This window comes from Trichosurus vulpecula, chromosome 8 (genome assembly GCF_011100635.1).
Source record: "Trichosurus vulpecula isolate mTriVul1 chromosome 8, mTriVul1.pri, whole genome shotgun sequence".
Lineage (NCBI taxonomy): Eukaryota > Metazoa > Chordata > Mammalia > Diprotodontia > Phalangeridae > Trichosurus > Trichosurus vulpecula.
Genome location: NC_050580.1, coordinates 53,318,166 through 53,341,813, shown reverse-complemented (window position 1 = coordinate 53,341,813; position 23,648 = coordinate 53,318,166). Strand labels below are relative to the sequence as shown.

At 45.9% G+C, this 23,648-nt stretch overlaps 1 protein-coding gene across 1 annotated transcript in view; it reads right to left on the bottom strand.

Annotated features, from left to right (window-relative positions):
- The window catches only part of SLC29A3 (solute carrier family 29 member 3), a 73,946-nt gene that overhangs the window by 8,060 nt on the left and 42,238 nt on the right, over nt 1-23,648 (bottom strand). Inside the window, exons 3-4 of the mRNA XM_036769557.1 lie at nt 14,330-14,412; nt 4,220-4,446 (exon numbers count right to left, since the gene is read on the bottom strand). Coding sequence (XP_036625452.1) covers nt 4,220-4,446; nt 14,330-14,412 — 310 coding nt within the window. The remainder of the gene's footprint in view (nt 1-4,219; nt 4,447-14,329; nt 14,413-23,648) is intronic.

The window sequence follows — 23,648 nt, the reverse complement described above, 5'->3', positions numbered from 1 at the left end:
TCCATTCCCCACACAGCTGCCAAAGTGATTTTCCTGTCACTCTCATACTTAATCAACTCCAGTGGCTCCCTATTAACTGCAGGTTCAAGCTGTCTGGCATCTAAAACCCTTCATAAACTGGCCCCAAATAATTTTTTCAGACCCATTGCACATGATTCCTCTTTCTTCATGCTACGGTTCAATCTCAGTGGTCTTCTTACAGCTCCTCACACCCAGCACTCCATCTCCTGTCTTTGTCCTTTTACTCAAGCTCCCCCTCCCCCTTCCCCCACCCCACCAGCCCCAATGCCTGGAACATAACCTATCTTGCCTCAGCCTCCTCAAATCCCTACTTATCTTCATGTCTCAGCTTCACCACCATTTTCTATATGAAGCCTTTCCTGATTTCTCTAGTTGCTAATACCTTCCTCCCCTCCTCCCAGATTATCTTGTATCTATTTTGTTTGCATTTTGTATATAATTATAGATTTACATGTTGTCTTTCCTAACTAGGTTGTAAAGTTCTCAAGGGCAGAGGCTGTCTCTTTTTCTCTAATCTCCTCTTTGCCTGACACAGGGTAGATACTTAATAAAGGTTTGATTGATTGAGAAGCCTGGAAGGATCCTGACCCTGGCCACACTGTCACATAAGTGCCAGGTTTAGGCATGGGATTTTAAAAAAGACTGAAACTGGGGGATCAGGCTGAGTTAGACAATCACACCCCCCACCCTCAGCACTCCCTGTTTTTTTGCTCCTGACTTCCTCAGCACCTTATTTCTCAGACACCATGGTATCCCCCCAACCCTGACCTGGATTTTGGTTTATACTCTAACTCTCCCCATAACTTGGATCCTACCTTCTCTCCTGACCTTCCCCTCTGCCTGAAATATTGTCTGATCAATGGCACCTGCCATCTTGGCCTCAGGTGGGACATAAGCATGATGCCTTGTACAGCAACATCCCCACTCTCTGCCTACATCTCTATGGCTTAGAGCTATATTGGAAGCAGTGAGAATATGGTCACCAAAGGAGATCACCGCATTGGTCTCCAGTGCACACTATGGATATAGGTGATTCAGAGATGGAAGAGTTAAACATTTCCTACCCCGTCCTCTCTTTTTCCCACCTTTAAATAGCAATAATGTCATGAAAGCTTTGCCAGCAGGGCAGGGGGCTGCTTCTAAGGACCTGTAATTACCACCTGGCCTTCTTGTAGGATCTGGGGTTAAACTCATTAAGAAATACCCAGTCTGCCCAAGGAAGAATATCTAAAAATCACTGTCTATTGATTCCTCTCGATCAAGCTCTCTCTCACTCTCTCTCCCTCTTGTAGAGAATTTACAATATTATCGTCAACAACAAGGCAAGCCTCCAGGGAGCTCATCCTTCATGACTCCATACTTTTATCTCATCAGTTATGGAAATGCATGCAAATGAGGGCTTTTTAAAAAATCCAGCATAAAGTAAATGAATTGTTTCCTGAGATATGAACACTTGCAGAATTCCAGGATAGTTTCTCCCCTCAATTAAAAGACAACACCAACCAGAGATCATGTTTGAGCCATGATATTCCAAGTGGAGAGCACCCCCCAAACCTTGAAGGGGTGATGGGGGACCTTCACCTCTCTCTCACTCTCTGCATGGTGCTTAGCAGCTGTTTGTGAAGAGTTCACACCCAGGCTAACACTAGAGGTTAAGTACCAAATCCATTAACCCCTTCAATGCTTTCTACCACCTTTCCTCAGAATATACGCTTGACGAGGTGAATGCAAATGGCAGACTGACAAGTGCGAGGCACTGGAAGACCACTTGCTTGTGGCCAGTGCAAATGGAAGGGCAGAAGTCATTTTTTATAATATTCTGGTAGACGGTAAGAGCACCAGGGGAAGAAAGAATCATACTCTAGGCTTGGGCAGAAGAGGATAGAGACAGAAGAAAGTACTCATTGCTTGGTGGCCTTTTCTTTAAGTATGGAGAGGTCTTGCTCTCCACATTGCTGGTCTTCCCTCTGACACTGGCTCCCATTTATACTTTCTTGTTATTGTTGCTGTTTAGTTGATCACAGCTTTATTATAATTGCCTCCTCTATGATCTGTGTACACCAAGGTAATCATAATATATCCCTCCCAACTAGAGTTAAGCTTTCTAAGAAAGGGACTGACTGGGTTTGATTTGTTGTTCGGTCATGTCTGACTTTCTGTGACCCCATTTGTGGTTTTCTTGGCAAAATACTGGAGGGATTTTCCATTTCCTTCTCCAGCTCATTTTACAGATGAGAAACTAAGGCAAAAGGGGTTAAGTGAGTTGCCCAGGGTCACGCAGCTACCAAGTGTCTGTGGCTGGATTTGAACACAGGTCCTCCTGGCTCCAGAGCTGGCACCCTATCCACTGCACACCTAGCTTCCCCATTTAGACTCTATATATCTTATATGTTATTTGCATTCTGTCTCCCCCCATGAGAATATGAACTCCTTCAGCATAAGGACCATATTCTTGTCTTCTTTTGTTTCCCTGGTATTTGCCTAGCACAGAGTAAGTTCTTAGTAATCTGGTCTAGAAATCAGTTGTCCATCACAGATCTAGAGCTAGAAAGGATTCAGGAGGTCATCTAGTCCACCTCCCTCATTTTACAGGCAAGTAAACTGAGGCTGAAAGAGGTTAAATGATTTGACATAAATGGGCATCTAGGTGGCACAATGGATAGAGTGCTATGCCTGGAGTCAGCGAGACCTGAGTTCAAATCCAGCCTCAGACATTTCCGAACTGTGTGTCCCTGGGCAAGTCACTTAAATGTTGTCTGCCTCAGTTTCCTCATCTGTAAAATGGCCATAATAATAGCACCTCCCTCTCAAGGTTGCTGTGAAAATCAAATGAGATAATAATTGTAAAGGGTTGAGCACAGTGCCTGACATATAGAGAGCACTATTGTAAATTTGGTGTCTTTCCGGGATGATTTCACATGGCTATTCCAGTGCCCTGATTCTAGGGGTTACAGCCAAACTGTCCTCTTTGAAGTTCTCCATCTATAATGGGCCATTTCCCACTTTGGGGCCTATACCACCTATTCTAAGAGTGGTCTCTCCCCTTCTGTCTTCTGGAATGTCGAGCTCCTTTTGAGGTCCGGCTGTCTCTCCCATGAGGCCTTTCCTGATATCCCCAGCATCACACCTCTCCTCAATCCCTGCCAAAATCACTCTCTAGCTACATTTTATACCTGGACATGTTTCCTCCTAAGCTGGCATCCAAGGACCCCTAAGAGAGTCTGTGGAGAGATTCCACAGGATCTGAGAACTTGCTTTTCCCCCTCATATTTTCATAACTGTGCTTTGGTATAATTGGTTTCCTTTGTAATCCTATATATTTTATTTTGTGCATTTAAAAACATTATTCTGAAAAGGGTCCCTAGGTTTCACCAGTCAGTTTCTTAGTCTATAAGCAATTTATTAAATGCCTACTATGTGCTGGTTGCTGTGCTAATTGATGAGCATACAAAAAAAAAAGGCAAAAGACAGTCCTGCCCTCAAGGAGCTTATAGTCTAATGCCAAAAGGGCCCAAGACACAAAAAAAGCTGAAGCGGAATGTAATCTCCTTTTAGGGAGGGGCTGCTTTGTTTTCTTCAGGTGTTATCTCCAGTGCCTAGTACAGTGCTTGCCACATAATATGCACTTAATACATGCTTTGAATAGAATTGAATATCCCCTCAAAATCCTTACCATTTTTCACTTACAGGGCAGTGAGTAGGCACATAAATCCTTTCTGAATGAACAAAGCAGTCCCCTACACAGGTGATATCCAACTCAAATTGAAACTAAACCATACATACCAATGTCCGGGGGCCACACATTGACTTAGAAAACCACATAGTAACATTATCTATGGTTTACTTTTTCTGTTCAATATTTCCCAATTAGATTTTAATCTAATTCAGGCCAAAATTAGGAGTGCTATGGGTTTGTGGGCCGCACCCCACCTGGGCCTACACTGAGAAAGCAAGTCAGCTCCAAATTAGGTCAGAAGAATCTAATGAAAGCCCCAAGGCCCAGCCCACTCAGTCTGTTACTCATTGCATCCATTTCTAAGCTGTATGATAGGGGGAGGGGGGTACTACTGATTCAGGATCTGTGACATGTTAAAGCTAATCAGTACATGGTTCAGATTCTTACCCCAGTGTGACTGCCTCTCTCCCTGGAAGAAATTAGTGAGCCTGTGTTCCAGCTCATCTGGGTGGCAGTTCTCACCTGATATCAGAGCCTGAGAATTCCTCATGGGGAAGGAGGCCGCAAGGCCAAAGACACTGCTGTTGAAGATGGTGGCAGTTCCACTGAGGACCACCATGCAGATGATGGTGATGACAAAGAAGGAAAAAGTCCACGAGGAGGTGTCCACTTTCACTAGTACCGTTATCAACACGAATACCACCAGCAGAATGGATAAGGAGGTCAAGACTCGAACATGGACCGAGACCCTGCCAAGGAGATGTGATTAATTTGTTTGGTTAACTTTCTGGTGTGGAGGTCCCAGGGGGACCACAAATGTTCCACTTGGAGACCCAGCAGTGAGGAAATAAACAGCCCCAGTCAGATGGAGGCATTCTCCAATGGCTTTGTCCACACCTCCTGAATCACTGGGGGACTAAGAGCCAGGAAGTGGAAGGTTCACCAAAAATTTGGGTAGTGATAGGGGTGGGGGTGGAGATGAGCAAGAGAAAGGACAAGGGAAAGAGGAAGGAGAAAAAGTTGCCAAAGAAAATGGGGCCAAAGGAGTGTCTGGCTTTAATTTTTAGGAATAAAAGCTTGAAAGGAAAAAAAAAAACGTTTGTAGAATTGAGATGCTAGATAAAACAACAAATTAATAATTGCACAGAATCTTTCTCAAATACTTTCATATCTATTATTTAAGAACCTACATGTAGAGCTGGAAGGGATAGTAAGAGAGCCATTCTGCTCAACCTTCTCTTTTCAAAGATGTACTTCACAGGGCGGGTTGTAAGGCTCAAAATGCAATAATATTTATAAAGGGCATAGCACAGGGCGTGGCACATAGTAGGTGCTTACTAAATGCTTCTGTGTGTGTGTGTGTGTGTGTGTGTGTGTGTGTGTACACACACATATATTTTGACGTAAGCAAAGCAGGTTTCATCAGCCCTATTTAACACAATTCAGGACCTTGGACAAGGGACTTGAGTTTTGTGGGCCTTAATTTCTTCATCTATTAAATGAATGAGGAGAACTAGATAGAGTCTGAGATACCTTCTGGCTTTAAAATCTAGATAGAGAAAATGAAGTAGAGAGGTTAAATGGCTGGCTAAGGCTACCCACTGAGTCAAAGCAAGGCTGAGATCAATAATCGACCAGTCAATAAATGCTTATTAAGCACCCAGTATGGGCCAGCCACTGTGCTAACATCAACAATCAATCAAGCAATAAATGCTTATTAAGCACCTACTGTGTGCCAGCCACTGTGCTGACATCAATAATCAATCAAGCAATAAATGCTTATTAAGCACCTACTGTGTGCCAGCCACTGTGCTGACATCAATAATCAATCAAGCAATAAATGCTTATTAAGCGCCCACTATGGGACAGCTGTTGTGCGACATCAATAATCAATCAAGCAACAAATGCTTATTAAGCACCCACTATGGGACAGCTGTTGTGCGACATCAGTAATCAATCAAGCAATAAATGCCTATGAAGTGCCTACTGTGTGCCAGCCACTTTGCTAAGCACTGGATGATAACCCAGGTCTTCTGAGGCCCAGCTCAGTGATCACTCCATTAGTCAGAGTTCCCAGGTCCGAGACCCTACCCTGCCCTCACTCTATAGCCCCTGCTCTTGGTGGCTTCTACTGCTCCCAGAATCCTGAGCATCATAGCTGCTGCCACCTCTCCAGGATGCCTCGGAGAGTTTGGCACTGTCTCATGGCCTCAGAGGCAGCTAATTGGACAGCTCCAGGGGGAGCTGAAGGCATTTGCTTCTAGCATGCCAGAGGGGCTGGGAACTCCACTGGGAGTGGGGAGCAGCTTTAACCTTTGTTCCACTGAGGGAGAGCCTGTGCCCCAGCCCAGCCCACAGAGATCTCTGTCATAGGAGCGCTCTCCAGGCAGGAGGCCCGCCCTGACAGCTTGCCTAGGTAACAGCCGGCTACTAAGGTAACAAAAGCTCAATGGGGAGAAGAAGCAGTGATTCTAAAGGAAGTCAGCTGGAGAGAGAGGCAAGGCCAGGCCCCATGCGGCTCCAACCCATTCCTCTGGGCAAGGAAGGACTGAAGAAATGAATAACCAGAGACGAAAGAGAGTGCAGGGCAACCTGGCCAAACCCTTCCAAGGTGGGTACAGGGGGAAAAGCACAGACTCTGGAATCAGAGGCCTTAGATTCAAATCCTGACTGACACTTATCGCCTGGGTGACCTTGGGCAAGTCTTTAGCCTTGTGCCTCAGTTTCACCAACTGTAAAATGTAAGGGGTTGGACTAGAGGGTCTTTGAGGTTTCCTTCAGCCCTAATCTAGGATCCTATGAGCCACCATCTACCAGCTGAGTGTGTGCATGTGGACATGGAAACTTCTCGTTCCTCAGTTTCCCCAGCTGTAAAATGAGGGCACTAAATCATAGGTTCTTAATCTGGTGATAGATTTCAGGGGGTCTGTGAACTTGGATGGGAATAAAATTTTCTTCATCATCATCATCATTAAAATGTTCATTTCATTAACCTCTAACTGAAATTTAGCATATCCTTTCATTATGGATTAATTTTTAAAAAACAGTGAGTTCCCAGGTTTCTCCAGACTGCCAAACAACATTTAGAAAAAATGATGATGCCTTGGTTTAGTTTTTTTTTTTTTTGGCAGGGCACTTGGGGTTAAGTGACTTGCCCAGGGTCACACAGCTAGTAAATGTGTCAAGTGTCTGAGGTCGGATTTGAACTCAGGTCCTCCTGACTCCTTGGAGAGGTGCCCTACCCACTGCGCCACCTAGCTGCCCCGAGATGATCCATTGGACTAGCTGGTCTTTAAGATCCCTTTCAGTTCTATGATCCTTAGGCAAGATGTAGTAGGGTAGAGATAGCCTCAGAAGTGAGGAAGCTCTGAGTTCGGGTCCTGACACATTCTAGCTATGTAACCCTTAACCCTCTTTAAGTCAAGCAGAACATTTGCTGGTGAGGGTAGTTTCCTCACTGGTGGTGCAGTTCCCTACACCAAGGAGGGAGTGGAGAAGACAACAAAAATGAAACCCAATGGAGCAGTCATTTCCTATTTGTCCTGTCTGCAGCTCATTTGTGCACAGATGCTTGCACATCATCTATGGGGGGCCCCTCATGCAGGGACTGACTTTTGGAGGGTGCAGCACATAGTAGGTACTTAATAAATGTTTACAAACTGATTTTTGGAGTCCCCTCCACCATGGGAAGATGCCCACCCTAGCCTGCCCTAAACACACCACCAACAACCACCTAGATAAAGTGAAAATACTGTTGGCAGGATGGAAGCCATCACACGCTCCCAACTCTAAGGTAATTAGGTGCCTACAAAGGAAGGTTACTTATAGACAGCAGGACTTCTTGTCAATGTAACCCGGGGCAAAAGAAGAAAGGGATCTGAGTAGGAAATGCTAAGTGGATTTTCAAAGGGAGTGGATTTTAAAGGCATCCTCTGGCCCCCAAGTGAAGGTCCCTCAGCTAACTGGCCTTCTCCAGTCCAAGAGGCCCCAGTTTCCCTGAGCACATTCTGTCTCCTAATAACCTGCTGAATAAACTGGCCCCATGGACCAGAACCTCCAGACGTGAGCCTGAAGCCCTCAGTAATTATGCCCTGGACTATTTTTAATGATCATAAAAATTTATGAAATGGTACCGTGTGCAAAGGGCCCACCCAAGCGCACCTAATGTTCAATGCAGGGCTCAGTTATCTGGTCCTGCTGCCCTGAATAGAGAAAGTAGTCAAGTCCCAGCCTGCTTGGGTTTAGGAGGGAGGTCGGGGCATCCCTTCAAGAGTCATGAAAAGACTAGATAGCTCAGTATCCCGGGTTTAGAGCTAGAAGGAACTTCATGGTCCATCTAGCGCACCCCCCCTTATTCTACATTGGGGGAAACTGAGGCCATGAGAGGTAAACTAACTCAGCTAACCCATGGGACTCCAATCCAGTCATGGGATTCTAGATTCAGAGCAGTGAGTATAGATTTCTTCACTTGACAGAGGAGAAACTGAGTCTCAGAGAAGTGAGTAGCTTGCCTAAGATTGTACAAGTAGCAAGGAGCAGAGGCAAAGTTTGAAAATGACTTTCTCTGTGAGATCTTTTGTATGGGTCAGTGGGGGACGGGGGAGGCAGGGACAGTGGAATAGCCCAGGGAGCCTCGGATGGGTCTGCGCTGCGACAAATTTACGTTAAATCGGCACACCTCCCCTTACTCCTCTGACTAAGAGCCGTCCTCCTGAGATCCGACTCATGATGGGAATGGGCTGCAGGCTGCGTGCTAGCTGCCAGTCTCCCAATACCCCTTCTCATGAGGAATCTGAACCCCAGGGGACTGATTTCCTCACAAATCTCCGAAATGTAAATCCTGCTCATAAGTATTTATGATGCTGCAAATTTAACATAATAAAACACTTGGCGATTATAGATGAGCCAGGCAGAAAGAGCTGGGTCCTCCACAAGGGGGAAAGAGGCGACATTGCAATCTCACATATTAAATAAAAAACCACTTTAGCCAAAAACTGTTTCCCCCCAGCTTGGAAACAGATGGGAGACTGGAAGCACTTTCCTAAGTTGGCTCTCTGGGCTCTTCCCTCCCTCTGCAAAGGGCAGGTCCTGTTGTAGGCTTATCATTGCAGTCATATCATCCCCTAGATATGAAGGACCACATATGACCAAGAAGTTCAATGTCCCCCACCCCCACCCCTTCATGCCTCAGTCCCAATGAAGGCAGCTAACCTGCCTTCCTCCTCTACTGGGAACCAGTACCAACCCTCTTTCTTTAAAAAAAAATAAAAATTTATTGATATCTTTTGTTTTTATATTGTCTATGTTACTCATTGTATCCCTCCTCCTTCTCCTTCAAGAGATGCATTCTTTGTAACAAAGAAATTTTTTTTAAAGGGAAAGAAGAAAAAATCAGCAAAAACAATCGATACATTGGAAAAATCCTTGGAATAGATGCAATGTCCCACACCTATGGTATCCCCAGCTCTTAAAAGAGGGGAGAGGGAGGTGACACCCCCTCTCTACTCATTTCCTTCCTTCCCCCAGAAGCCTGGGTTCGGTGGCTTGAGCAGGGAGAAGAGAAGGGCAGGTGGAGTGGGGAGCTATAGATGCTGGGGGAGGGGGAGGGGAGAAGGCAGGTCCATATAAACCTCAGCAAAATGGCTGCTGGAGGAAGGAGTTGTACAGGGGGCATTGAGGATGGAGCCTTGGGACTGCCAGACGTCCACTGGGGATCCAAGAGATTGGACTAGAGCCGTGAGTCCCAGAGCATGGAAAGAGAACCAATAGTTTGGGTCATGGCAGCAGAGAATTCTTGGTGTGTGTCGGTGTGTAAGATTAGAGAGTGGAGTCAGAGTGTGCATGTGGAACCTGTGAGTTACAGTCATGCATTTGGGACTTAGGGTGAGATTAAAAGGGAGGAGGGTATAGGAAGCAGGGAAAAGGAACTGGAGGAGGGCTGTGTTATCTGCCTGTAGGTCTGACCATGTGACATCCTCCCCTCCCAGGAGGGTGAACTAGGTGGACTTTCAGATACCTTCCAGTCATGAATCTATGGTACTATAGAGTGACACTTTACTAGCTGTGTGAGCCCGAGCAAGTCACCTAATGATAATAATAGCTAGCATTAATATAACACTTTCCAAAGTGTTTTACAATTATCTCATTTTATTCTCATAATAACTCTGGAAGGTAGGTGCTATTATTATCACCTCCATTTTGTAAATAAGGAAACTGAGGCAGATAGAGGGTAAAGCCTTGCCCAGAGTCACAGAGCTAGTAAGAAGGTTGGATTTGAACTCAGATTCTTGCTGATGCTAGGTCCAGCCCTCTATCGACCACCCTACCTGGCTGTCTCTTGGCATTTGTAAAAAGGTAATGATGTGACTTCATGTGTGTCATGGGCCTCACATTGCTTGCCTTCTCAACGGGTGGAGGAAGGGCTGGAGGGAGAGAATTTGGAACTCAAATTTTTAAAAATGAATATTTAAAATAAAGATGTAACCAAAAATTAGTAATGATCATATCAGAAGTCATATACCACAACCTGTAAGGCTGTTAGGAGGCAGCTAGGTGGCGCTGCAGTGGATGGGGCACTGCGCCTGGAGTCAGGAAGACTCATCTTCACGAGTTCAAATCTGGCCTCAGATGTTTCCTAGCTGTGTGACCCTGGCCAAGTCACCTAACCCTGTTTGCTTCCATTTCCTCATCTGTAAAATGAATTGGAGAAGGAAATGGCAAACCACTCCAGTAGCTTGGCCAAGGAAACCCCAAGTGGGGTCATGAAGAGTCAGACACAACTGAAATGACTCAACGGCAACAATAACAAGGTTGGTAGGATCAAATAGAGATAATGTGTGTGTATGTATATGTATGTATGTGTGTGTGTATATACTGATATCTATCTATATATCTATATCTATCTATATATCTCAAGTGCTTCATAAGTCCACAGAATTGCTGGATTGTGGGGGTGCACAGAGCTTACAGCTCTCTGCTTGGCACAACAAGATGGCCCTGCTTGGGCATAGGGCATTCAGTTCCCCTCTACCCATCCCTCCCTCCCTTCCAAGTAATGATACCCTGTCCTATTTTTTAAGGGAAGCAGGAGATTTTAGCTGTTCTGGAGCAGCGCCATCTAGTGTTCAGGACATGGTCCTGCACATTTGTATCCTCACAAGCTGAGATGGATTGGCCTGGATTTGTGGGGCCCTTGATGGAGGATAGACAGACCAGAGTTTTAGAGCTGATGCAACATTATTAACAACCACAACAACAGAACTAGCATTGATCTGGTACTTTAAGGCCTGCCAGGCGCTGCATAAATATTATCTCAGTCTATCCTCCCAAGTGCCCGGGGAGGTATTTAATATTATTATCCCTATTTTACACAGGAAGAAACTGAGGCTGAGAGGTTGGTCTCCTGGCCAGGGCCACACAGCCAGTAAGCATCTGAGGCAGAATACAACAGCTCTGATGCTACGTATAAGGTGAGGTACAAGACTCTTACTGCACAGCAGGGACGAGTTTTGATAGTTAAAGGCCCTCTCTGACTGGGAAGACATGGCAATGAATGAAAGATAAAAATTGATTTAGAGCTGGAAGAGGTCATCCAGTCCATCCCTTTCATTTTACAGATGAGGAAACTGAGGCCTAGGTGTGTTAAGTGAATCATGTAAGGTCACCCAGACAGTAAGGAGCAATGCCAGGATTTGAACTTGGGCCCCGGGGCTCCAAGCTTGGTCCTCTTTCTATTGCCACACATGACCTCTGGCTTTGGTGGAGATTTTTAAGGCAGCCTTGAGTGAAGAGTTCCAAGACCCCAACCACAACATCCTAGTGGCTCTGGCAGGTGTGCTCATAGAGCTGGCACCCCAAGACCTCATGGGTGCTGGGAAAGTTCTCAACAGAGAGGCAGGAGCCACCTGGCACAAGACAACTTCTCAGAAATCACACCAGGTGCTCAGTGTCTGTGATAGTGTTGGGAAGCCTCTTCTTGTCTGAACTGTCTAGGGTTCTGATCACGTGCCTTGGGTCTGGGTTCAGGACAAGAAAGGAGAATCTGGGAGTAGAGAGAAGGGGGTAAGAAAACAGCTGCTGGGGATCAGTATTTAGCCTACACTCTGAAAGAACAGAGGAGATATAAGAGGAACCCTGGGGGAAGTAAGCCATGGGGGTCCATCAGCCAAGCCCAGCAGAAGCTAGGTAGCTTTCTAACTGAGACAGAGAGGAGGCAGGGCTCATTTGTGATTTGGTCATTTTTCAGTTGTATTGACTCTTTCATTTGGGATTTTCTTGGCAAAGATACTAGAGTGGTTTGCCATTTCCTTCTCCATCTCATTTTACAGATGAGGAAACTGAGGCAAACAGAGTGAAGTGATTTCCCCAGGGTCACACAGCTAGTAAGTGTCTAAGGTTGGATTTGAATCCCCAAGTCCAGTGCCCTATTCAGCATGACATGCTGCTGCTTCTCTTTCTTTTCTGAGGAGAAAAAGGGGAAAACAGAGCTGGGTGGAGGGTAAGGGATTTGGCCTGGGGAGTCTGGGATGCTATAGGACTGAGCAGTTAGGAGAGAGGGACCCCCAGTCTATTTTCCCTGGTAGACGTTTTCCTCCCCTTCTGTGGTGCAGAGATGGGGCTGGGGTGTGGGGACAGGAAGGGGGATAGCCACAAGGGGAAGAAATGTGATTCCTCAAGGGTATTTAGGCACATCAGGAAGTAGCCTTGGGGCCAGTGCACTGTGAGTCAGAGAGAGTTTAAGACCAGGATGTAGGAACCTCTGGCAGAGGAAGTGAAAACAGACCATGTTCTGGGGTAGAGTTGAGGCCTGGTCACTCTCCCTACTCCATGTGACAGCCCCCAATCCCCAGCTGGGGATGCTTGCCTCTCTCAACAGGCCTCCTACAGTGGAAGGAGCAGTGAAGTCCAATTTGGGGGGAGGAAGCATGCGCTAGGACTTAAATCTGCTGCCTGTGTGTCCTGGAGCACCTGGAGCACAGTGCCCTTCTCTGGGATCTGTTCCCTCATATGTAATAGGCAAGGTTCAGCCTCAATCATCTCTGAGATCTGGAGATCTGGGCTCCCCAGGACCCAGACCTTCATGTCTGGGAGAGTCTGGAAGGTCTAGCTCCTGTTTCCACAGAGTGGCTCCTCAACTCACTAAAGATTTACCTGCACTAAAGACTGGCCTCACTGCACCTTCTGATCTGTAACCTCTGTGGCAAATCACCCTCAGCTATGTGGGAGGGGAGTTATCTTTAAATTCATATACAGGGTCACAAAGAAGTAGGATACATGAGTCTGTCAGATTAGACAATGGCTTAAATAAAATCAGGCACTGGAGCACAGATGGAGAGCCAGAAGGGGACTCCACTTAGCCGCTGAGTAGGTGCTGGATGAACCCTTATTCCAAGCTTACTTCCCACTCGCCATGGCCTCCTTCCCTCTGCCTATGTCTGATGTTCTGTGGGTCAGGGGGCCCTTAGGCTAAATAGCTACTACTTCCTCTTCTAAGTAAATTTTTCTATTCCTTGAGTGGGAGGTTTTCATGGACATCCATATCTCAGAAGAAACTCTGGGTATCCTAGCTGTCCAAGGCTATTGATCCATGGGGGAGGAGAGCCAGGGCAAAGCAGGGGAGCACCTGCAGCCTCAAGGCCACATGAGGCCCTATAGGTCCTCAAGTGTGGCCCCTTGAATCCAATTGTTCTGTGAAGTTTGGATTCAAGCAAAGGGCTGCACTTGAGGACCTAGAGGGCCACATGTGGCCTCGAGGCTGCAGGTTCCCTACCCCTGGACCAGACCATGTAGGGAAAAGTGATCAGGCTCTAGGCCAATCCCACTGGATAATACTTCCAACTGGTTCACAAGGCTCCATGCTCTAATTTGAAGTGGATTCCTGCTACATTACTGCTTCCCTTTCCTGTTAATCTTCTCTTTACTCCATTAGCCTGATTTGGGAGTAAATCAGGATAGTCTTTGTCTCTCAGTTCCCATGCCTGTGGGAAACCAGGCTCTTCAGACCCCAAGGTGGCTTACCCAGACCCTTAAGCCCAGGATCTAGGAAGAAAGAACAGCCTCCAAAGCCTAGCAAATTCAAGCCTCCAAAGCCTAGCAAATTCAAGGCCAGAACTACCAAATCCTTAGACCTATGGGCCATTCCAATTTGTATGGCTGTTTTATTTCTTCTGTCTCCTACTCAGGAGACATGCCTTGTCACTGGAGTCTGTTCTTTATGCAGGTATGGAATCAAACAGGATCCCCAGGACAAGAAGGGAATTGGAGGCAACAGTTGAGTCTGAGCACAGGGGTCACATTTGTTGACTTAGGTGTTGTTTATACAATGACAAAACAAATGGTTGAAAAGGCATAGATGAAAGCAAAGGTTTCAAACTAGTGAATGGGATATTAGAGTCCAGCTCTAAGCCAACCCCCTTATTGTGCAGATGGGAAACTGATAGGAAGTGACTTAACCAGGTCAGAGGTAGAAAACAGCCCAGCTGCAACTCTGGACTCCTAGACCAGTGCTATTCTTTCTCCTACCTCCAGAGACAAGACCAGGCAAAGATGGGAGAGGAAAGAGCAGCGGCAGACTTCTAAGAGCAGGAGGTGAGGGAGGTGAGGGAGGCGAGGGAGAACTTCACAGCCACTTACCTGTTGACTAACAGGAAGTTCCCTATGAGGCACAGAACAGAGGGCACTGTTGAGGCGATGGAGATGTAACTCTCAAAATAGTTCTGTAAATAAAGAAATCAGAAAGTGGTAAAACTGTAGGAAGGGAGTCGAGTCACATACTTGAAACAGACACCGAGCCCTTCTCTGCTCAGGATCCTGTTTCTCCACATCCCTCTTAGACTATGGGGCACAGAAATGAATGAATGAATGAATAAATGAATGAACACTTATTAAGTGCTTACTATGACAGTGAAGTGAATCAAGGGAGATCAGTAGCACTTTCCCTAGTTTCATGCTAGGGCATAATGAAATTGTTTGACTACCAGATTTCTGCAGCAACAAAACCCTTTTCACTGTCACATTCCCACTGGCCCAAACTATCCCCACCTTCCCCATCTTGTGGATAGTTTGAGTGGGTGAATCCTGAGGCAATGGGAAAGCAAAGAAGTGTATTTTTAAAAAATCATGTGTCTTGATGAGAACCATTTGCAGGGAGGCCATAGCCCCTCTGGATACATTTGGAGTTCTGGGTTGCCATGTCCCTGACAATCGAGCCCACCTCTTTCTCCCAGCAGAACTCAGACCCCTGCATCTTGTAGCTCTGGGCTCTGAGAAGGTGAGCTTTCACCTGAATATGCCTGGAACCAGACCACCAGGCCATTTCCCGGACAGCTCCACACCCCTAATTACCCTCCCTAGCTAGCTCCTCTATGTGTTGTCTTCCCTGATTAGAATGTAAGCTCTTTGAGGGTAAGGACTGGCTTGCTTCCTTGTAGTTCTATCATCAGCATGTAACAGTGGCAGGCATACAGTAACCACTTAATAAATGCTTTTTTTTTTTATCCATTCCTGGGCCTCACTTTCTAGGAGGGACATTGACAGACTGGAGAATAGCCAGAAAAGGGTGACCAGGCTGATGATGGAAGTTGAGATCCTACCACAGTTGAAGGAAGCATCCCTCTCCCACCCCCAAGTAGATCGTAAGCTCCTCAAGGGCAGGAATAATTCCATTTTGGTCTTTTTCTATCCCCATCACACTGCACACAGAAGAATCATAGATCTTGAATTAGAAGGAACTTCAGAGGCCACTTAGGCTAAAGTCTTCATTTTATAGACGAGAAAATGGAGGCCAAAGAAGCTGAAGTCACCAATCAAGGTCACAGAGGTAGAAAGCAACAAAGGCGGCTTCTGAACCCAGGGCCTTTGACTCTAGAAGCCAGGGCTCAATGCACTGACTTCAATCATTGTTTCTTAAATCGAAAAAAGAATAAATCCTTAGTTTTGCCAGGACTGGGGGTGGGGCAGAGATGAAACATTCTGAATAGAATCAGAACTAGGAATTCTTGCTCCTGTGGAAAATTCAGGGTGGGAAGTGGAAGTGGAAGCTGCACAGTCTGACTCTGAGGACACTTGTGCTGGGAAAAGGGGAGCCCTTTCCATCATTCAGAGAGGCTGGACTAGACCCCTATGAGTGGTGAGGGAGAGGTGGACCCCAAGAGAGGGGCACCACAGTGCTGGGATGTTGGGAATTCCAGACATAAGTGGCTGCCCTGCCTTAGATGCTGGTGCTATGAGAAAAATCAGGCTGCCCATCTTGCTACCACCAATCTAGCCCAGTATTCTAAGGTGAGCAGTCAACTGTGGGCAAAAATTCCAAGAATGGCCTAACAATTGTTACAGCTCAACCAAAGGTCTTGGTTCTCACACATGAAGCTGAGAGCTGCTGGAAATGTGACCTGTCCTCCCTGCTGGGAAACTTTGTCCAGCTGCTGGATTCACTCTTTCAGTGGGGCTGTTACATAAGGTCAAAACCAGGCTGTGACAGTGGTGCGGTCAATCGGAGCCGGTCTAATACCGAAGTGCATTTTCCTGGAGTCAGCAAAAAGGCACAGTGGCCAAAAAGCGGCACGTGAGAGAGTGAGCTGTTCATGTCCCTTCAGGGAGAGTGACAGATGCCACAACAGCCCAAGGGGACATCACGACTCAGCACACACAACATCCAGATGCTTATTAGGGAGGTCAGGCTGCGGCTTGATGAGCCCTGATGCTGAGCCAGGTCGTGTCCCCCCATCACCTCTGCCCAGCGGAGTTAACTCTCTTAACAAACTCTCTTCTACGCTTCTGCCATCCCCAGGCTCTCCTTTCTCCCCCAAAGAGTGAGCCATACATCACTTGTTGATTTGAAGAACTTTGGCAATTTCAGGCATTGTGCACCATCGTGATTGCTCCAGGGAGTTTCAGAAACGATATGTTAGTGGGAGATTGGGTGGTCCCAGGCACTCGGGTGCTAGATGACCCATAGGTGCCCAGGCAGTGTCAGCTGGCAGCCTGGGCAGAGTTGGTAGATCCCTATAGGCTGACCTTTAAGGATGATTGATCTTCTGGCATCAGAGTAGGAATGAGCAGGCCCCCCTCTCTCAGCCTTTTTGTAGACTTAGACACTAAGGTCTGGGCAGGTTAAATCACATGCCGAAGGTCACACTAGTAGGGTAGTATCAGAAGCAGGATTTGAACCCAGGTCCTTTGACTCCACAGTCAGTACTTTTTCTTCCATTTCCCATTGCCTCTCCTGAACTGCCTTGTCCTGTCTTCGGTAGTAACTGATCATCGTCCTCCATTCAGTTCCCCCCGCACAGCCACAAAGACCTGAACTCTCCTGAGACTTAACTTCTCTGGTCTAAATCAACCAGCCTTTGCCAAGTACAATTTCCCAAAACTTTTATTATTTTTGGAAGTGGCACATGCTCAATGGAAAAAACCAAGATGCCCAAGAGTTTTAAGCAAAGCACCCAGTCTATTCTTCACCATTCCCACACAGCCAGTGCCTTGGGGCTGCCTGCCCACAAAGTCCCTTGATGTGTGCTTGGGGGAACAGAGACCTCCTAATACCAGCCCAAACAGAAAGGAATCGATCAGGATGGCAAAAACACGAAGCATCTCCTTCCCCGGCTCCCATCCTCAGCGTTTGTTTCCACACCTCTGATGCAAGATTAGACAAATTTGCTTCTAGGCTAAGGGATCAGACTGGGCACACAATTTCACAGACAGGTTTAAGTTTTTCAGGTTTTAAGAAGAGGGGGAAAAAACTAGTAAAAAGGACCAAAGAAGGCATTTTGAAGTCATAAGGAGACTGGATGCCAAATGCAAATTGTGTCTCAAATAATGCCTCCTAAAAGTCTATAGAAAGGTTTGAAAAGACTTTCTGGAAATGTTCAAAGGAAGAGCTATGTTGGACCAGGTTCAATGGCCTTTGATCCCTCTGAATTTTCAATCTGTGACTCTGATTTCATTTGGCCATGGTACTTTATAAGGTGAGCCTTAGTCTATTCCCCATTCAAACATTTATGAAGCACCTACTGTATACTAGGCAGAAAAGCAGATTGGCATCTGTAATGAGAGCAGTGACCTTGACCTAAAAAGACCTGGGCTCAAATGCCCTGTCAGACTCATACTGCTGGTAGAGTCCAATCACTTAATCTCTCAGTGCCCCAAAGATAAGAAGTCAGAGAGCAGCTGTCAAACTGCCTGAGTGGAGGGAGTTTCCAGTGGAGGCGTTTTATCCCAATTAAAGCACAGGTCCAGTCCCCCAAAAATGTATACCAGGCACTGAGATAGGTATGAGGGATACAAAAACAAAACTGAAACTCAAGTAGTCCCTCCTCTCCCCTTCCCTTCAGATAAATAATAATGGCTAGCATTTATTAAGCATCTACTATGTGCCCAGCACTGTGCTAAGCACTTTACAGATATCATCTCATTTGATGCTCACAACAACCCTTGGGGTAGTGCTAGTATTATCCCCATTTTACAAATGAGGAAACTGAGACAATCAGAGATTATGTGACTTCTCCAGCATCATGCAGCTATTAAGTGTCTAAGGTCAGATAGGAACTCACATCCTCCTAACTCCAGGTCTAGTGCTCTATCCACCGCACGATGTGCAGAAGAAGCCAAGTCCAAGCCAGAGTGGGTATGGTGGGGGTGAAGATGCCCAAGGAACCTCTGGAGGTTCAGAGGCTCTGAATCTGGGGTCCATGGAGAGATTTCAGGGAGTCTGAGAACTTGATGGGGGGAAATGGCATCTTGCTTTTCACTTAGCTCTGCCTAAAACATAGGACTGCCTTCAAGTATTTAAAAACAAGATTCTGAGAAGGGGCCCACAAGCTTCACTGGCCTGACTGCCCAAGGGGCCCAGGACATAAAACAGTGAAGGACTCCTGCTCTCTGGATCCCCATTTCCCTGACAATTCATTGGGTGGCATCATCAACTGCTAAGTTCTTTTCAACTGTTGCTGGAAAATGTGAAGGCTTTTGAACAAGAAGAATGAAATACATTTCAGTAGTAAGACGAAGCCCAAAATGCCCAAAGTGAAATTGCCAGGCACTGTGGAGACCTGTAACACATAGCCGTAGCCAGTTACTAAACACTTGGATGAGTCCATGATCACACTGTCAATCAATATGTCCTTTGGTGGGTTTGAGATCTCACTGGGGTGGATATTCTCTCTCCAGGTACTGTTGGAAACTTATCTAACAATAATCGTAAAATACCTTAGCATCTGTATAGTTTTTGAAGGTCTGCAAAGCCCTTTACAAATATTACCATATTTGATCCTCAAAAAACCTTGGAAGGTAAGTTCTATTATCATCATCCCCATTTTTATAGATGAGAAAACTGGTTAAGAAAATACTTGTGACTTGCCAAGGGTCACATATCTACTAAGTGTCTGAGGCAGGATGTGGTCTTCCTGACTGTTACTGAGCAATAGAGTCAGGGAGACTTGAATTCAGATTCAGCCTTGGACACTTACCAGCTGTGTGATTCTGGCTAAGTTACTTAACCTCTGTTTTCCTCAATTTTCTTATCTGTTAAATGGGGACAATCTGAGCACCCAACTCCCAAGGTTGTTGTAAGGATACAATGAGATAATACTTGTAAAACATTTTACAACCTTAAAATGTTATATCAATACTACTATTGTTCTTGTTATCAATCTGTCACGTAACAAAGGAAGAAAAACTCTGCCATCTAATATGACTCACTCTTGTCTGTGTCTTTCAGGAAATCCTTCATAAAGGACCTGGTGAACCTGCCTTAGGTCTTCCTCCCCTTATTTTTTATTATTCATTCCGCAGATACCAGCATAACACCCTTGTGTGGTCCCTCTGTCTCTCACACTTGCCAGCCCACTTCAAATCACCATTGGCCACAAATTTGCATGGTCTCTTGTATCAGTAATTAAGGTGGGACTTTTTGCTGTTCTTTTCTTAAGTGCCATTAATGATTCTGGCCTTTGTTTGAATGGGGCAGATAAAGTGGGATCTTATCTTGGAACTAAGACAATCAGGAGTCATTGACTTGTATATGATGGTACTAGGGATTAACTTTACCACACCCTAAATGGGATTTTTCACTGTTCTTCGGAGTGCTTCTCAGCACTGAGGTAATCAAGTACCTCGATCCAAGGTTGGTGTTTGACTTTGGGGGCTCTCAGTCACTGGAAGAGTGGCATGGGACTTTGGGTAAGCCATTGTAACTACCTTCCCCCCACCATGACTTTGCTAACTGAGACCCATTAATTCTTTGGTAACTATGAATTCTGATTTTGTCTCTTTGTATTGTCTCTGTTTGTAATTTGTTTGTATTTGTTTTGAAGTTCAGGGTGCTGGCTTTTCCTCCTGAACTAAGTGAATGATATTTTGTATGTTTAATTAAAGTGAGATTGTTAACCCCTTAAAGTTACTTTCCTTAGTAAAGCAGATCAAAAAACTGTGTTGGCAGCCCTCTGTGTGCTGGTTGTTGTGGGTTTTACACAACTACAGTAGCTGCTAGCAAGATTGTTGTTACAAAATAGCATAGTCGTGCAGGAGCTGCAGATTAAAAGGAAAGTATGGAGTTTTGGGGTACTGAGATGGTGGTTGAATGTTTCCCAGTTATTGGGTTGCTCTTTGTGCTTGTGGTGGCTATGGTTCTGTGGAGCCTCAGAGGCCTGAAGGAGAACAGGCAAGTAGCAGTGACGGGAGTGGTTTCCCAGAAGCTTAGAGCAGGGACCCTGGGAGACAACTTTTCCTTCCCTCTCCCTACCCACTAGCACTCTGGAGGAGACAGGCCAGAGCAGAGGCTGTGGGAGGAAAACCAGCAGAGGCTTGGGGGAGGGGTGGATGGTAGAAGAGAGGGCTTGAGTGGATTAGCCCAGCTCCAGATTGTGCTTAAAAGGGTGAATGTCTTGAGATTATATTGTACCTGGAGTTTTGAAACAGGAGAGGAGAATGATCATGTAGATTCAACAGGAGCGGCTGAGGAGAAAGAAGAAGCAGACAGTGGCTGCAGACATATTGACATAGATGGAGCAGAAGACTGCTTGCATGAGAACTTTGGAAAGGTGAGAGCAGTGAACTGCCTTCAAGTTGACTTTGGTGAGGTGAGCCCAAAGGTGGGGAACCTGCAGAAGCCAGGAGCAGCCAGCTGGAGCTGGATGACCAGGAACCCAGGAGCTTGGAGTTCAGCCCTGGGGCAAGATGGAAACTTTGCAGCAAGGCAGTGAGTATTCTTTTTGCTGCCTTCCCCTGAGACTGTTTGGGACCCAGGAGGGAGGGGTGGAGTTGTCTGTGGTGGTGGTGGGGAAGTAGACCCCCTCAGGACCCCACCCTGTTGACTTTGCTGCCCAGCTGCCCCTCAGAACTTGGAAGTGGGGTGCTGGAGCAGTGTAGGGACAAGGACACATCCCCAAGAGAACTTTATTTGGACTTTTTTCTTTGGGACTTTGCTAATTAAAGCATGCTAGTACATGAGGGTACCAGGAGTGAGATTGTTAACCCCTTAAAGTTGCTTTCCTTAGAAAAGCAGATCAAAAGAACCTGTGCTGGCAGCTCTTGTTGCTGGTCTTGTTGGGTCTTACACCCCACAACAGCTGCTAGCCACATTGTTGCTATATCTCTCTGTCCCTCACACTTGCCAGCCCACTTCAAGTCACCATTGGCCATGTATTAGGGCCTACTGATAGCCACCAGACATTTTCTGTTGTTTTTTGAGTCACCTATAGTTATGTTTCTTCTAAGATCACCACCTTCCATGACTGGCACTCACAGCATCCCTGGGAGAATACTGCTGTTAAAAACGATAAGACTTTTGCAGGAATGAGCAGCATGAGATCACTGAAATAATGCTGCTCAATTTGCCTAGCATGATACCCAAGGCCAAACTCTTCCTGGTGTCCAACTCTGGGTCATTGTCCATCAGCAAAGTCTTTCAGAGACATCAGTATACAGATGCACTGATGACTAACTCAATGGGCTGCCCATCCCACTGCACGTCATAATAATCTGACAATACATGTTCGTGATCCACTTTGTCCAGGGGAGATGGCCAGACCTATCTCTTTTGAGGGAATTTTGGTCTCAGTAATGAATCAGTTAATCTCCCATATCCCTACCACTGGGGGACAGGTGGACTCTCCATAGCTTCAGCACCAGGATAAAGCCTGTGGAATAAGGACCATCATTAGTTGCTTGGGCTCATTAACTTTGTTTCCAACATACAATGGTTGTCTCATCTGCCCAACAGGGAGAAATATGTCATTGTTTATGGAGACCACCAGAGAATCATTGTGTCTCAGGGCAAATGAGGACAACTCTAACTGGGCCAGGAGATAAGCTGTATGCCCTGACCAGGACACTGAGTGTCTTAAAAATGATGGATGTTCTTTGTTTTTGTATCCACAGCACTTAGCACATTGTCTGGCACATAGTAGGTCCTTAATAAATGCATGTTGACTTGACTAGGAGGAAGAATAATAGGCTGGATAATTCTCTATGAGAATTATTGTGTAAGTCAGTTCAAACACAACAAGCAGCCTAAAGCTCAGTATTCTTTGGGCTACAAAGACTTGGCAGGCCTTCATGGTGAAGCAGATGGCCCTCAGCAACAGTGACCAGCACTGGAGGCAGATGAGCTGGTGGTCATTTATACCAGCCACCTCTGGTCCTCTCTGTAGGTCACCAGGTAACCATGGCCTCTAAGGTTCCTTCCAGCTCTAAGAGTCTATGCTCTTTGGGACAGGCCTGGCAAGAGGACACATGTGACTGCACGGGGCTGGTTTTGCCATTTCAAAAAAAGCAAAGAGGAAGATGAAAAGAAGGAACTTGTGGGAAGGGGAATCGTTTTCAGAAGAAGCTATTACTATTCCAGTGGCCCACTAGGCTGGTTCCCAATAAACCAAGAAACACAAAGGCAAGAAAAAAAAAACCATGAATTTCAAATAAATACTGTCAAGGAACTCATTATCTTCTCCCCCCGACCCAATAACCCCGAAAACTTTTTCTAAACCTATTTCTAACAAAGCAAACATCATCTTCTAGTCCCGCAGGTTCACAACCTCAGTTGTTCAACTGTTTCAGTTGTGTTTGACTCTCTGTGATCCCATTTAGGGGTTTTCTTGGCAAAGACACTGGAATGGTTTGCTATTTCTCCTCCAGGTCATTTTACAAATGAGGAAACTGAAGCCAACAGGGTGAAGTGACTTGTCCAGGGTCATACAGCTAGTAAGTGTCCGAGGCCGGATTTGAACTTAGGAAAATGAGTCTCTTTACTCCAGATATGGCACTCTCTTCACCATGCCACCTAGCTGCCTTCACCACCTCAGTCATCCTCAACTCTTCCCTCCCCCTCATCCTCCTGTAGCTAATCTGTTGCTGAGACTTATTGATTCCGCCTCCAACACATTTCTCACATCTATCACCTACTCCCTTAGCTATCACCCTGGCTTAGCCTCTGGACAAAGCTCCTAAGAGGCCTTCCCTGGTCCTAGCTCTCCCCTCCCCCTCACATCCCCCACACAGCTGCTCAAAAACTCAGTGGCTCATGCATACCCTTTGACCTAGCAATACCATTACAAGGTTCATATTCCAAAAGAGATTTAAAAAAAAAACAGAAAGGAAAAGGGCCTATGTGTACAAAAATATTTATTGCAGCTCTTTTCTGGGGGTAAAGAATTAGCGATTGAGGGGATGCCCATCAATTGGGGAATGGCTGAACAAGTTGTGGTGTGTGATTGTGATGAAATACTATTGTGCTTTAAGAAATATTGAGCAGGATGCTCTCAGAAAACCCTGGAAAGACTAGCATGGGCTGATGCAAAGTGAAATGTACTGGGTACAAAGTAACAGCAATATTGTGTGATGATCAGCCATGAATGACTTAGCTATACTCAGCAATACCACAGTACGAGACAACTCTGAAGGACTTAGGATGAAAAATGCTCTCTATCCCCAGAGACAGAACTGATGGTATCTGAAAACA